General features: G+C 44.6%; 1 protein-coding gene across 4 annotated transcripts in view; it reads left to right on the top strand.

The window, feature by feature from the left end:
* Positions 1 to 16628, top strand: part of HK2 (hexokinase 2) — a 61852-nt gene that overhangs the window by 13294 nt on the left and 31930 nt on the right. For all 4 annotated transcript variants that reach the window (XM_028166975.2, XM_007184050.2, XM_057558269.1 and 1 more), the window contains exon 2: positions 6201 to 6363. In XM_028166975.2, the coding sequence (XP_028022776.1) occupies positions 6201 to 6363 (163 nt within the window). The remainder of the gene's footprint in view (positions 1 to 6200; positions 6364 to 16628) is intronic.

The raw sequence follows: 16628 nt of genomic DNA, 5'->3' as shown, positions 1-16628 counted from the left end.
ATAGGAATCTTACAGATTTAGATGTTGAAATTTAAGGTTTCTTCTACACTTTTCTTTGAGACCTCTTAAGGTATTCAAGGTAGGATTTATAGCACTTTATATAACAAAGTCTTAACGTTGGAATATTGTTCTTTTCTGGATGTAAGTAGTTTGATCAGGACCATTTTCCCACTGGACCAGATAGGGTGTCCTCACAATCCAGGGAAGGTCTAGCCATTCAACTGAAATTGGCCTGCAAGATGATATAGGCCCTTGGGGATGCTTGGGGGTAGGATTATCGTTTATTGTTTCTGACAATAGAGTAAGGGATCTGGGTGATCCAGATTCTAGTGTCAACTCTGTGACCTTAGTCAAGGCTGTTACCTTGACCTCAGTTTCTCTGAGGTTCCTTTCTGGCTCTCACCTCCAGGCTTTCCTTTCTGGGCTTCCTCATACCAGGCTGGGGCTGTGTCTGCCACACCTGAGCCACTGCACACTTTGAAGTGGAGCCTCTACAAGGGTGATCTTCTGCTTCCTCCATTCCTTGCCTCATTGCTATGACACAGTTTCCCCTCTTTAGTGCTAGTCTGGAGGAAACTGTGGGCACTTAAGGAGATGGGCTTTCCGTTTGGGGTGTTATCTTATTTCATAAATAGTATGGGGTTAATTTTATTGTTGAACATAAGTTCATGTGCCCGACAAACGGTGTGGCCAAATACACCGAAATGTTGGAGTTTGGAGCAGAGAAAGGTTTGTTGCAAGGGCCATGCAGGGAGAACGGGTGGCTTGTGCTTAAAAGACTTGAACTCCCTTGATTGTTTTCAGGGAAGAGTTTTTATAGGCAAATTTTGGGGTGAGGGCTGCAAGGTGTGTGACTTTCTTCTGATTGATTGGTGGTGAGGTAACTGGGAGGTGCTCCAGGAATCTTGTGCTGAGCCTGAAGTTCCCATCCTCCATCTGGATGGGGGCCTTAGTTCTTGCAGAAGAACTCAGAGGTAATTGTTATGTGTATCCCTTGAGGAGGAACCAGGGCTCTGCTTTATCGCTGCACTATTGTTTCTTGACTGCTCCTCCTTTGTTTCTGCATTCCCTCCCTTCCCTAGTTGGTAACTGTTTGAATCTGCCCTTTAGAACTCTGCGAAAGTCTAGGAGGCTGAAGCCTTTTTCCTACAAACATGAACCAGGACTCGGAAAGGCTTTTGTACCTGGGAAGGCCCCAAAGGGTCCTGCTTGTTTTCAGTTTCTCTTTAGAACTTCTCTTGCCTGTACGTACCACAGTTCTGTAGAGGAGGCAGGCATGGACTGGTATGTTATGGGAAGAAAGAAATTGACCAGAATTGCCCAATGAGGAAGTTCTAATCTGAAGATTGCTAAATAGATGTATCTAAAACTACTATCTGTCTTTAGTCCCTTGTCTCTGGGTAGGCAAGTGGCCTTCCCATACCTCAGCCAGGCTTTGCTTCTGGCCTGCCTCTGTTTCCCCAGCCTGGAATGCCCCCTCCTTTCCTTCTTTATTCCTGATAGAGATTTAAGGAGGAGCAGCCCAGTGTGATAGGCCACACACCCACCGCAGAAAGAGAAGGAGCAATTTGGGGAACCAGCCCCTGTTTTGCTAACCCCCAATATGATGAAATAGGGTTAAGAAATGTCCTTGATCCTCTGAGGGTGCCACTTGGCAGAGATGAGTCTGGGAGAAGAAGAGGAAAACGGGTGGAATAAAAGGTTAGATAGATGGAGAGCTTTACATACGTCACCTCATTTATGCCAGTGACTCTGTTGTGACCCCTAGTTCTCCCATTTTAGAGGGAGGAAACTGGGACTCAGACACCTGTACAAATGCTAGAGCCAGGATTTGAACACTGATTTTTCTGATGCCACAGCCTGTACTTCACCACAACCAGCTACTAAATAAGGGTTGGCTTGAATGTTTCTACTTTGATAGTTTCCAACAACTGAAATTTGTTTTCAACAAGTACAGGGTTTGTCTCTCCAACTGCCAGCACCCAGAATCAACACAGGGTTATTTCACACTTTAGCCTAATGTCTTAAGTAATGACTTTCAAAGATCCCAGGCAGAAAGTGGTAAAAATGACCTTGAGCAGTGTTGACCAGAACATAGCCCATCATTATTACATTATTGACATGGTGGATACCAGCCAAAGGAGAGGGGGAGATGTTTGAGCACCCAGACAGACCTAAAGGTGTCAGTTTGATTAGTCTGGAATAGATCTTTGGAATTCTTAATATGTCATTCTAACGTGCAGCCAAGTTTGGGAACTATTACCCCAAGTGGCAGAATAAAGAATAGATGGAAATTATCAGAAAGTAGATTTATCTCAGATTGAGGAAAAGCTTTCTAATAACTAGAGCTGACCAACTGTAGAAGCTAAGCAACTTTGAGAAGTGGTGAGCCTGTCATGCTTGGAAGCATTCAAACCTAGGCCTGATGACTATTGGGGTAAGAGGGACAAACTAGATAAACTCAAATGCTATGTTCAGTGGGATTTTGAACTCACATTACCCCAAGATCCCTTCTAAGAGTTAGTATTTTTTAGCCATAGTCTTACTATGCTGTTTACATTTGGTAACATTAATGACATTCTCCCATGACTTTGCGCCTTCCTTGTGCTCCCTCCCTCTGGCTGCACTGTGAGTGAAAGTTGGCAGGATTATGCCAAATGCATTTCCTTCCTTCCCAATCCAGGAAAAAGGTCTTTGTATGGAGACTGCTTCTTGTTTCTGACTTCTGCTTCCATTGGCTACCCTTCACTCAACACAGCAGTGCTGACCAAGGCTAGGTGGGCCTCAGTGGTGTGTTTAAGAAGCTGTAACATCAGGTGATTAATCATCCCTTCCTGAGTGGCCCTAAGAAACTCAGGGTGGATACATCATCATGCCCATCATCATGGCCCAAAGAGAAGAAGTTTGGGCCAAGGTGCTATAGTTGCATTTTTCATAGCTGTCCCATATCCTTTCTCTTAGTCTCATCTGATGGAGAGGAAATCAAAGCACTGAGGTCATCCAAGAAACAACAGGGCAGAGAGTGCCCTCCTGCACTAAGAGGGTCCACAGGAAAGGCGACAGTGGTGGTCCTAAGGGCCTGGCTTTAGAGCCGGACACCTCAGTTTGAATCCTAGTTCTGCCCCTCACCAAGTGACCTGTAAAACAGGGATGTAGAAGTATTACAAAAGAACAATGGAAGTCAAGTCAGTAAACCCATAGGATGGTTTCTGGCAGGTAAGAAATGCTTGGTAAATGTTCAGCTACTGTAACAATCATCATCATCATCGTTTTCATCTGTCACTGAACACTGAAAGATGATTATAATCTCTTGGGTAAAGGGCAACATGATTTGAGTAAAGTCTGACTGTTTAACTTGTTAGGTTCTTTGAGAGTTAAGACTGGATTTCCAACAAGCCTTGTAGCAGTTTAAACATCAAAGTTAAATAAAGCATGGCCGCTGTAGAATTATGGCCATTCCACATTTGCTCTTTTGTGCATGTGACCTCACACTCCAAGAAGTGACAGTGTAGCCTCTTAACAAGGCAGTACAGGCTTTGCTTTCCCACACAGGAACTCTCTTGCTTCCTTTGCAACATCCAGAGCCATCCATGGAGGTGGGGGTGGGTGGCAGTGAGGCCTCTGGACCTCTCTTCTCTTTGGGAAAATAGTAATGTGGGAGCTCCAACTTAGTCATGTGTCAAACTCATGATAATGTCCAGAGATATGTCTGCTGCCTTCTGATCTGCCAGGGCAGCCCCATGGGCCATGCCCTCCACTGTTTGCCCTTCATATCTGTGTGGTGGGATGACTGGAGTAGAAGATGGCCTTTTAGTGGACATGGCCAGCCTGAATGTGATGTAGTGCCATTTGGCCTGTATAGACCCTGCTGTTCAGCAGAGACGGGCATTCATCAAGCAGAGCAGGCAACAGCACAGATGAGCTGGGCTGCCCTGTCCAGTCCTGGCTTAGCTTTTTGCACCTGTGTGATTTTGGGCATGTTGCCTTTGCCTTTTGGTAGAATGGAGGAGATAACACTACGTACCTCACAGGGCTGTTACAAGGATTAAATGAGTTAATGGGTATAAAACCTTGAAACCAGGTTTTGCTGAAGGGTTTGTTGTTATTACTATTGCCTCTGAGGGCATCTCAGGCTGTACCTGGACGTGGCTTGGCACTGGCCTCTGGTCTGGTGGCTGGGACTTTGTACGCTAGCACTGAGATGCGTAAGCCATAATGTAGTGTTCCTGGGCCAGCCCAGGCGTCATTGGGTCTGGAACAGGAGGCCTCTGGGGTGATTTAAGTTGCCTTGGGCTCAGAGTCTCCAGCGATTTGTCTCCCACTGCACCAATAGGGAGGGAACTTGTCTGAGGCTGTATGCTTTTTCCTCCTGGGAGCCTCAAATGTCATTGTGGGGGAGGCCAGCCTCCTCAGGAGCACCCTGGCTCCCCAGGATTGTAGGAAGCCCAGATCAGTGACCCAGCTTGGGGTGGGGGCTGGTGGCCCACAGCCCTAGGAGGCTGAGGCAGACAGTGGGCTCAAGGCAATCGAGGTGCCAGGGGCCTGAAATCAGAAAACAGAATGGATGGTTGGAGTCGTCCTGGTTTAGACCAATGGAGTTAGATGTCTGCTGTGGATCTTTAGTAAAAGCTGGCAGCAAGGGAATTTGGGGAAATCCTCATTTCTGCAAATTTAAAACTCTGCATGACGAGCAGTGGTAGTGGTCATCGGCCAAGCTTTGCCCTTGGGAATCCTGGAGTTTTGAAGCTGGGAAGACCAGGGTCCCTTCTGGTCCTCCAGTCTGCTGATGAGGCTGGGAGTACCAGGACCACCACCCTCATACCTTGAGGGCATAGCTATGGCCTGGTCCAAGGGTCCTGATTCTACGCCTACCCTTTGTGGCCAGCAGCCTTACCTGTCCTGGACACTGCTGCTGAGAACAGGGATATTGTGGAAACTTGTGTGCCTTCTTGGATGGATTTCTATCAGACCTTTTCCTGATAGGAGAAAATTGGGAATATCCATAGCCAGGGCAGATGAGAGCTTTCAAGAAGCAGACTGTCTGAGGGGGACTCCTGTTGTTTTTCCTTCTCCTGGTGTTAAATCTGGGAAAAGTTCTTGTAAATTTATGTTGGAATCAAGATAAATGAAATGACTAGGGAGAGCTGCCTCTGCCTCTGAGGATGGGGGAGGTTGCTTTACCACGTGTATCGAGCCTCTGTTAATGTGTCAGGCAGTGTGCTAGGCTCCAGGGATGCAAGCGTGAACAAATAGTCATGGTTCTTCTTGCCCTTGGTGCTTATGATTTGGACACTAATAAATATGTATTTCCAAATTGAGGATGGTGTTGTGAAGGGAAAAGTCTGAGTTTGCAGAAAAAACAGTGAAGCCTGATTGTTTTATTAGGCAGAGTAGAGAAGGCGCTTGACTGTTTTATTAGGGAGAGTAGAGAAGGCCTCCGTGCAGAGAGGCCCGAAGGATTGATAAGGGATCCGCAGATGAAGAGCAGGGTGAGGAGCTGTGGGGCCTGCATGAACAGTCTTCTAGGCAGGGAAGGGCAAGTTGGGTGAGTTGGGGGACTGAACCAAGGCTGATCTGCACAAGGAGTGCAGAGGCACACAGTAAGATGGGGAGTGGGAGAGGCCTGGCTATATAGGTAGGGCCTTGGAAGGATTTAGGGTTTGGTGCCAACGGGAAGTCACTGAAAGGTTTTAAGCAGGGGAATAGTAGTCTGTCTGGGGATGGAAAATGGATAGAAGAGGTAAAAGTATTGTAGAATCGGGGATTTTATTAGTCCAGGCAAGAGGCTATGGCTGCTTGGCCTGTGGTGAGGGGTAATAAGGTTGGCATGACTGGCCTTATGAGTGTGGGGGAGGACCAGAGATGTGGGCCAGTAATGAACCCCAGCTCCAGGGATGTTGTCATAGGCATTTAAACTCAACCTTTCTGAAAAGAACTCTTCTTTTCCCTAATTGGCCTTTCCCTTGGTCTTTAACATTCTCCAGAAATAAAATTTAATTTAAATTTTTAGTTGAGTTTTTTTTTTTTTTTTTTTAAATACAAAGTCCTATCATAGAGTCTGGTTAAATGGTCTTTAATAATAACCTTCCGTAGATAACAGATTTTACCCTTTTGAGGAGCTGAGTGGCATTCCATGATGTAGATGCATACCATAATTCATTTAACATATAGGTTGCTACTCTCATTTTCCTCTCTTTCAGGTTGACCAGTATCTCTACCACATGCGTCTTTCTGATGAGACCCTTCTGGAGATTGCTAAGCGGTTCCGCAAGGAGATGGAGAAAGGGCTTGGAGCTACCACCCACCCCACTGCTTCAGTAAAAATGCTGCCTACCTTTGTGAGGTCTACTCCAGATGGTACAGGTACTATACCCCCGGGGGAAGGCTCTGGGTGCTCCATTGCCTGGGAGAGATTTGGGTAACTTTACTTAGGGACCCAAAGAACTATATACAACAGTGAAGGTTCTTTGGTTTCAAGGCTCAGAAGCCAACCCTTGTTAACTTAAGCATGGAGGGATTTGAATGGAAGTCCTGGCAGTCAAGGGAGAAGTAAATCTTTGTCAGCCCTGTCGGGGTACTGCTGTCAGCCATTTGTTTCCCATCCATGTGCTGAGAAAGGCTGTTTGGCTCAGTTTGGGATTTTACAGCTTCACTGAGATTGCACACGATGAAAGTGATGAACAACAAACGTGCCTAATATGGTCACGGCCATAGGCCATGTCAGTCACTCTCGGGCCCATCTAACTGGCACATTCCACAGACTTGTTGGAGAAACAGTGTGGTATAGATTGTTCTAGACTGTGTTTTGAACTCCATGAATAAAGACTACTAGAAGTCCAAATAAACTTGGAAGAATGTGAAAGAGACATGGTACATATTAAGGTATAAAAGGCTCTGAAACTGTGCAATTAGAACCTGTCAAGCTTTGTGTTATCCCCTTATTTGGATACAGAGTCTATTTCATGATGCACCACCCAGCAAGTGATTTAATTAAAAGGGACATGGTGGAGACTGAAGTTGGAAGGTGGGTTGGGGCTAGATTCAGAAGGCCTTGCATGCACACCTGAAACACTGAGTCTTTCTTCAGTAATAGGCATTGGGGGGTAACTGAAAGTTTTTGAGGGGTGTGAGCAGAACTGTCTTGGCAATGCACATCATCAGCAGTTTATGCATAGTGGGGGAGGGGGGTGGTGATGGGTGGATGGTAGAGCATAGGGCATGGCCCTGGTGGAATGTAGTGGGCAGAGACCAGAGAGGGTTCAAAGGTGATGCCAGGGTGTTGAGCCCAGCTGCCCAGGGGTGGCAACATCCTCAGAGAAGGGAACGGAACTAAGTTGTGCCAGCACTTTCACACAGTTTGTTTCATTTAATCCTCATGACAACCCTCCATTTTAGAGATGAGGTACCTCTGGGGCCACGAGGGGTGAAGGGTGTGGGATGGCTACCTATATGTAGAGGGTGAGAGAAAGAGACCAGGGGGCAGCTGCCAGGGTGATGGAGGAACCAGGAAGCACAGTCTGAGAACCGGAGGGAGGACAGAAGGCCAAAATGCTGGCTGGTTGCTGGTGAAGCATCTGCATCTGCAGAGAAACCCTGGAGAGGTGGGGGCGGGGAAAGGCACAGGACAGGGCTTGTTCGTTTGCACCACATGCCTTCAGTGTTTCCATCACATCTGTGTCCCTGAGGCTTACTTGCTTGAGAGCCTTTGGGGACCTGGTTCGTCTAACAAGATTTTGTACCTTTCTACAATTTCTAAAATAAGTATGTGTTTGCTAAAGCCTTGGAACCCAACGTTGAGGGTGTGACCTTGTTCAGGATTGTTCTGAGTGTGTGTGTCTCAGCCCTTCAAAGAGCTTCTTGAGGTGAGGGGCCTCCTCCAATTCTCGGATATCCCTCATGTGCCCTCTAGAATGGCACAATTACTATACCTACCACTCCCTCTGACTGGCAGCCACACCTACTTTTACTGTTTTTATTTGACATTCTGATAAATTTACTAGCTCCTTAAGACCAGGGACCTTGTCTTTATTTCAGGCACTAGCACTAAGCAAGTATCCTAAATATTTTTGAAATGTATATTATGGGCTAACAGCTTTTCTGAACACCTACATGTAGTAACTTATTTACTTTTCACAAAACCCTATAGGGTAGGTACAAATTTTAAGTACTTTTTTTTTTTTTTTTTTTTTTAAAGATGAGGAGGAGTTGGGAGCCTGGATGGTCAGATAACTTGCCTAAGGTCATATAGCTAATGAGAAGCTGAGTCAGGATTCAAACTCATATATGCCAAAGGCCAGGCATCAAGACTGCACTTGATACATCATGTGTGTAGGTGCACGTGTGAGCCTGTACACTCAGCACCAGAGCACGCATACGCTCAGTGGAAATTTTTTGAAATGGGGTTGGGGGTGGATGTCTGGCCTGGATTATAGGCAGGTGAATAAGTTTGTTGGGGAGAACTAGGTATGGGGCCAACTTTTTCTATTCTCATTGCTTTCCTGAGATTGGATCATGGAGACCTCCCACTGCCTCTTAGAGTTTGCATCCGTTGCTGTATTGTGTGATCATTGAGTCTTTTTCCCTGACCTCAGGCCAGAGTCCTTGGAGCCTGTCTTTGTCCCACCTCTACCCACAGTGGAGCAGCAGGCATGATTTTGGCTTCTATGCATTTGAGTTGCCTGGACTGAGGACAGGAGCCAGAGGCTGACTCCTGTAGGCTTCTTGGGGTGGGAGGGTCTGGTGCAAGACTTGTCTGCCTGACCTTCTTTCCACACAGAAGCAGGGAGATTTTACATGACTTTTGTGATACCCAGAGTACCTCTTTATAACCTCAGATTCTACAGTGTAAATGGAGACAGTGTGTGAAAGGAATACTGTGTTTTGGTATGTTTTTATTTGCTTAAGCAGAGCAGGTGCCCCCTAGAGTACTAGAGACCAGACTGTAGGAAATGGGGACCCCAGCCCTTTCATTCCTCATTTGCTGGGGGGTCTGTGGGCCAGCTCCTCATCCCAGCTCTGTGGGATTCAGCCTTTTCTCCTTTGTAAAAATAAGAGGTGGATCCAGCAGTCCTGGTCTGTTCTACACATGTCCTGGAGCTAGTGTGTCAGTGTATTTATGCACAAAGTTCCTTGACTTACTGTAATGAGGGGAAAACCCTTTAATGTCCATCAGTTGGGCACTGGTCAAGTAATGCAGAAAACAGTCCTCTGCAACACATCATAAAGCATGAGATAGATTTATCTAAATTCATATTCTGTAAAATCATGTGTGTGATTTTACAGAATATATATATACACATATATGTATATGTGTGTGTACAGGTGTGTAAAGTCTCAAGGATATGTATTGAGCTATTGGTAGTGGTTCACCCGGAGTGTGAGGTTGGCAGTGACTAGTTAAGTTGAAAATATATGTATATGACAACTAGCAATTCTACTTCCAACTATACCTTGAACAGATTCCCATACGAACTCAAGGAGACACGTCTAAGAATGTTCATGGCAGTGCCGCTTATAATGACAGCATATTGGGAACAGTTTATAGACTGTGCATGTGATGGGATACAATATAGCATGTTACAAAAATGACCATGTATAAATATGGATACATTTAAAAAACAAAGAATGGAAAATTGCAGAAGGACATGTACCTCATAGTAGTTGAATGTTATTTTAAAAAAACCTCTCCAAGTAATGCTATATGTTGCTCATGGACACACACATATCCTAAAATTGTTAGGATATAAACTGGACAATGTGTACCAGATAAATGATAGGGGTTGCTTCTGGAGAGAGAGAAAGAAAATGGAACTGGGAGGGGAACATGAGGGAATATAATTGAAAGTGGTCAACATCAAGGCTTTGAGTTTTATATTTCATTAGTTGGGCTGTGAGTTATGGAATGTGGCAATGAGGACCAGTGACTCTTCACTAGATAAAGCCTGTCAAAAATGAACATTCTTCTTTTTATTGGCACCCCAGTAAAGTGCTGAGAGGAGAAACGAGAGAGCAGTTATGTGCAGGGACCACTGCCTTTCCCCTGGACGTGGTCACACAGCCTGGGAGGCTTGGCTGGTGCATCTGCTTGCTGGCCAAGGCCGCAGTCCCGGCACTGTTGCTGCTGTTGGTGACTGTGCTTCTCTTCTACAGAAGGCTAGAGGCCTTGCTCAAGTGGTGCCTGCTCCAGGCTAGCCTTCCTCAGAACCCTGCTCAGACCTTTCCAGTGTTACTTTTTCATATCTGGGAAATTAAACCTTAGATCTAAACCTCTGCTCTAAAGGGACTTAGTCAGTGGCTCTCTAACTTTTTTGGACTACATACTCACAGCAAGAAACACATACATATGAATGTTGATATACAACCAAAATAAGTTTCAGGAACTAATGTTTATTCTTGAATGTGACAGATCTATTATCTTCTTTTTTAAAAAAATTCATTCATTCATTCATTCTTGGCTGCGTTGGGTCTTCGTTGCTGCGCGCAGGCTTTCTCTAGTTGCGGCAAGTGGAGGTTACTCTTCGTTGCGGTGGGCCCGCTTCTCGTTGCAGTGGCTTCTTTTGTGGAGCACGGGCTCTAGGCGTGTGGGCTTCAGTAGATGTGGCACGTGGGCTCAGTAGTTGCGGCTCGCGGGCTTCAGAGCGCAGGCTCAGTAGTTGTGGTGCACGGGCTTAGTTGCTCAGCAGCTTGTGGGATCTTCCCGCACCAGGGCTCGAACCTGTGTCCCCTGCATTGGCAGGCGGATTCTTAACCACTGCACCACGAGGGAAGCCCCAGATCTATTATCTTCTATACTTTAAAACTGTCTCTAGTCAGGGCTCACTAATTTTTTTTTCAGCTTGCAGTGTGAAAGCCACTGTTTTAAATGCTCCTTACCCAGTTTTGTCCTGGTCAGACCTTTGTAAAATTGGCTATTTCTTGCCAGGGGTGAGAGGTGGTTTCAGGGCAGTGTGTGTTGAGGGGTGAAGATCAGAATTCTAGGTTTAAAAGGGTTTGAATTCAAGCTGTTTGCTTTAGAGCAGTTCATTTATACCGTATTCCTCCATTTTCTCATTTGTAAAAAGAAGAAACATCAGAGGGTTGGCTCTCTGAGAATTAAGGGGGAATCGGTTATGTAACCTTCCCATGTGTGTTGTAAACCCAGTCCTATGCAGCCACCATGGCCAGCACCGATTTTACTGAGAGAGGGTGAGTGAATCTCCCAGGTCCTTTTGTTTGGAGGGAGCAGGTGTGAGGGTTCATCCCCATTGTTGGAGGCCCTCCCTGCATTTTGGAGCAAGGACCGGGTTCCAGCTTTCATAAATCAGGTCTCAGCTATTTAATGGTAATCAAAGACCTGGTAGAGAATGTGGGAGAGACTTTAGGAAGTTTCAGGCCATTCGTTTATGATGGAGGCTTCCATTACACACATGAAATATGAACTTCCAAATTATGGTTTGAGTTCTCTGTGAGAAGGAAGGGAATGTCCACAGTCAGAACCCTGTGGTGGCTGATTTTAAAATATCTGTGCTTTGTAGACTGTGTGGACCATTCAGTGCAAAGAAACATAGTTGGCACAGATAAAAATGAAAATGTAAATGGTCCAAGAATATCTTACTTAGGTGACTGAATTTGGTGTCAGCTGGTATGTATATAAAAAATGTTCCTTATTTGTTTTTTTCTCTAAGACAGTTTTAAAAACTTGAAAGAATTGTATAATGAACATCCATACACAGACTACCTAGAGTCTACATTGATATTTTAACTAGATTTGTTTTATCACACTCCTCTATCCTTCCTCCCATCAGTCCCTCTTGTTTTATTTGAGGCATTGCAAAGTAAATTGCAGAAATCAGTTCATTTCAACCCCAGAACTTCAGCAGGCCCATTATTAACCAGAGTTCAATATTTGCTCTTTTTTCTTTTGATGTAAAATTTTGTACGAGATGCAAATCTTAAATATCATCTGATGAGTTGACAAATACATACACCTGTTTAATACAACCCCTATCAAGATAGAAAACATTATCAGCCCAGGAAGCTCCCTGCTGCACCTTCCCAGGCAGTCCCTGTCCCCAACCCCCAGAAGTAATCACTGTTTTAAATTTTCCACATGTATTTGTTTTGCCTGCTCTAGAACTTCCCACATATACAATCATATAGTATTTACTCTTTATGCAAGGCTTCATTTACCCATCAAAATGTGGGCTTTATCCGTGTTGTGTATATCAGTAGTTCCTTTTTGGTTGCTGATTCCGTGGTGTGATTGGAATCCTATATGACATGAATTCTATGGACACCTGGGCTGTTTCCAGTTTTTTTTTTTTTTTTTTTTTTTAAAGAAGGGTATTTATTTTACTTTTTTTTTTTTTAAAGGAATTCCTTTATTTTTATTATTTATTTATTTATTTATTTATTTTTGGCTGTGTTGGGTCTTCGTTTCTGTGCGAGGGCTTTCTCTAGTTGTGGCGAGTGGGGGCCACTCTTCATCGCGGTGCGCGGGCCTCTCACTATCGCGGCCTCTCTTGTTGCGGAGCACAGGCTCCAGACGCGCAGGCTCAGTAGCTGTGGCTCACGGGCCTAGTTGCTCCGCGGCATGTGGGATCTTCCCAGACCAGGGCTCGAACCCGTGTCCCCTGCATTGGCAGGCAGATTCTCAACCACTGCGCCACCAGGGAAGCCCTGTTTCCAGTTTTTGATGAAAGCTTCTATAAACATTCTTGCACAAGCTTCTTTGTGGACATATGTTTTTGTTTTCTTCCTTTTCTTGAGTAAACAACTAGGAGTGGAATTTCTGGGTCATAGGGTTTGGGATGTGTTTAATTTGTAAGAAACTCCCAGACCAAAGTGGTTTGAACTTTGGTTTCCAAAGTGGTTGAGCTATTTTATACTCCCACCAATGCTGTATGAGAGTTCCACTTGCCCCAATAATTATTGTCTGTGACTCCCTTCACCCTTTTTGTTTTTGGCAGTGTTGAATAGAGAAAGTGTTTTATTGTATCTGTCAGGAATCTCACCATCTTGACCTCTCTGTAGGCAGCCCTAACCTACGCTGGGCTATACATGTGATTGCAGTACCAGACCCAATCACAGCCCTGTCAGGGGGCCCACTACACACATCACAAAGCATCTGGCTTTCAGACGACAGTTCCATCTTAAGAGGAAATGCAGGAATAGTTGATATCATTTAATGAGCACCCATGATATCTGTTTATGTAAGCAATCTGTTTTACTCTCCCTGCAAACTCTACAAGAGAGACATTTCCAATTTAAAAATAAGGCAACTGAGGCTGAAAGAGATTGCCAAGGTCACCTGTGTACAGTTAGTGGCAGAGTTGGACTTTAAGCATAGGTAGTCTTGACTCCAAGGCCATAAGATTCATGCTTTACATTGGCTCATGTTGCTGAACAAAAGTTTCTGGAGCAAATCAGATTATTATCTTTTAAAATTGACCATAAATATGGATTGACTTTGTACCATTATAATAAGAAGCTCAAGTAGACCCAACTAAAAACCTACAAATATTCCAGCATTCCAATTTATTTATTTATTTTATAAATAATTTACATTTTTAACAAGTTTTTTTTTTTTTCCAGCTTTCCAATTTAGAAATAAATTATCTTTGTAGTATCTTTATTGCCCTCATTGTCTTGGCAAGATTGTTTAGATATAAGCATGTCTTAAGGCAGAGTGAGATGAAGCCTTTGCTGTATTGATCTTTTGATACTTCCCCACTTCCCTGAATTGTGAATTATTTTTTACAGGTGAATGTATCTCTACCCTCTAGCTAGACTTAATTCCCTCGAGAGCAGGGAATGATGATGATGATGATGATGATCATGATAATTTTAAAATGTAGGCTTATAAATGCCAGGTACTATGCTAAGCACTGTATTTGAGCTATCTCATTAATTCTCACAGTGACCCAATGGTAGACACCATAAACCCTGTTTTAGAGAAAAAGAAACTAGATTTAGAGAGATTAAGCAACTTGCCCAAAGTCACATAATGAGAAAGTAGAAGCATTGGGATTTGAACCCAGCCATCTGTGTTCCAAAGCCTGGGCCCTTAGGCGTATCACTAGAGGCCCCCAACACTGCTAGCACAATGCATTCATTCTTCTATTTGTAACTCAGGCCTAGCTGTTCAGTTCATTCAATAGAGTCCCCTCTGAGGCTGGTCCTCTGTGGGGCAGCAATGTGCTGAGCAGCCTTGTGCCCCATCTTTGAAGAGTGCAAATTATCCTGGGGACATAAGGATATCATTTATCATCATAAATGAAATGATACTAGGTCATATAATGCAAGCACATGATACGATAAAGAGAGACTAGGCTGGTGATAGAGTGCATGGAGGCTGGTAAAGGAGCCCTTTAACCTGAAAGGAGCCCTTATCTTGGTTGCTCAGGACTGTATCAACAGCTATGTAGTGGAGACATAGATCAATAGCTCACATACATGCAAATTAATAAGTGGATTTATATGGTGCCTACAATATAAAATGAAGATTGTATTGATAAATAGCCTCCATATAGTGGTAACTGGAGTTTATTAAACATTTTACATACACCAGGAATTGTGCCAAACACCTTACGCATTCATTGCATTGATTCTTGACCAAAAACTGTGTGTCTGTGTGTCTGTGTCTCTGTGTCCTGGCGAGTGATGGGGAGGTGCTGGCTAGACAGGAGGTTATTACTGTCCCCTTTTAACAGATGATGAAATCTGAGTATCAAATTTCTAATAATTTACCTGAATTTATATGGCTAATACATGTTAAAATGGGATTTGAACCCATGTCGGCCTGCCTGAAAATCTTAACACACTCAACGCCTACACAGTAGTGAAAGATAATCATATTTTAATCCTTTGAAGAGTGGTTTCACATCTGTGGAGCTAGTATAACATTTCTCTGTGAGTGGCACATATTTTGAGCTTAAGAAACATTTCCTGAGTATAAAAGCAGCAGGGTGGTGCTTTCTGATGGTGTTTTGGGAGTTTTGGGGGGCACTTACAAAGTGGTATGTGCTCCAGGCCCCTCCCTTCAATTGAAGCAGCTTTATGTTTCTCTGTTTCTACATTTTGGCATTCAGCATCTTGTTGTTGTACTATAATGGAGTATCTGAAATCTTGGAACTTAAAAAGAGGCTGCCAGAGGTGTTAGTGACTGTGGTGTTTCCAGGTACTTGGGAAATACGTGCCTTGAAACCTGTGTCTGGCAAAGTTAGTTTTGCTGGATTACCTACTCAAGACCTGGAGATTTTTAGTTGTCCTCTCAATTGGAGTCCATGCCATACACTCTTAGCCGTCTGTTGTGGAGTGCTAGCAGGCACTATGGCACCTTCAAGGATCCTCAGAGCTCTGGGAACGCTGCGTCAAAGCTACTTGTTTATAGGAGGCTTCCAAAGAAGTCCATTCGATCACCTGAAGAAGCCCTGCCCGGGGTGAGGGACTGGGCTCTGGCTCTAGCCTTAACAAGGCAGTGCTCTGCCACTTCTGAACACAGTTGCCTTCGACAAAAGGGCACTGCTGCTTAAAAATGCAAAACAAAAACAGACCTTTTCTGTTCACAAGTCATCCTTTGTGCACTGGTTGGCACACTGCTCTGAGCTCCTGATGGGAGGAACAGGTGGTGATCTATTTTAGTTAGTGGCAAATACCTAGTGATTGAAAATAGACTGTTGGGAAATTCATCTGGCCCTCACCCCTCACAAATTGCATGGACATTGTGAGTGGGTGACTTGAAGAATGCTGGAGTTATGGCCTGCTCAAATACATTAGTGATATCCCGTCAACCGAGATGACAGTGACTATCACATTCAGGCGGTTACTTACTTAGGTGCCATTTTAGTCCTCTTCAGCCTTTCCCTGGGACAGGTGAGTTCCCAGGAGAAATTGAAACCCCTTTATCTCGCTGACTTTATGTATTTGATAAGAACCTCACTGAGAGTGAGCAGAATGGTAGTCCAGGATGGGAAATGAGTCAGCAAACAAACTCTGCCAGAGGGAACAACTTGAATCTTTTTTTTAAAAAAAATAAATTTATTTATTTATTTATTTATGGCCGCGTCTTTGTTGCTGTGCGCAGGCTTTTCTCTAGTTGTGGCGAGCGGGGGCTACTCTTCGTTGCAGTGTGCGGGCTTCTCGTTGCAGTGCCTTCTCTTGTTGCGGAGCACGGGCTCTGGGCACGCAGGCTTCAGTAGTTGTGGTGCGCGGGCTCAGTAGTTGTGGCTCGCGGGCTCTAGAGTGTGGGCTCAGTAGTTGTGATGTACGGGCTTAGTTGCTCTGCGGCATGTGGGATCTTCCTGGACCAGGGCTCAAACCCGCATCCCCTGTATTGGCACGCAGATTCTCAACCACTGCGCCACCAGGGAAGCCCAGCAACTTGAATCTTAACCATTGGGCAATTCGATGAAGGGTGGCAAGACCTAATACCCCTATTGCCAGTTCCTCTTAACTATGAGTCCTTATTTCCTTTTTTTTTTTTTTTAATTTATTTATTTTATTTTTGGCTGTTTTGGGTCTTCGTTGCTGTGTGCGGGCTTTCTCTGTTTGGGGTGAGCACGTGCTACTGTTCGTTGCGGTGCGTGGGCTTCAGTAGTTGTGGCTTGTGGGCTCAGTAGCTGTGGCTTACGGGCTCTAGAGCGCAGGCT

This window comes from Balaenoptera acutorostrata, chromosome 12, assembly GCF_949987535.1.
Source record: "Balaenoptera acutorostrata chromosome 12, mBalAcu1.1, whole genome shotgun sequence".
NCBI classification, from domain to species: domain Eukaryota; kingdom Metazoa; phylum Chordata; class Mammalia; order Artiodactyla; family Balaenopteridae; genus Balaenoptera; species Balaenoptera acutorostrata.
Note: the sequence above shows the minus strand (reverse complement) of the source record. Positions and strands in the feature narration are given on the sequence as shown.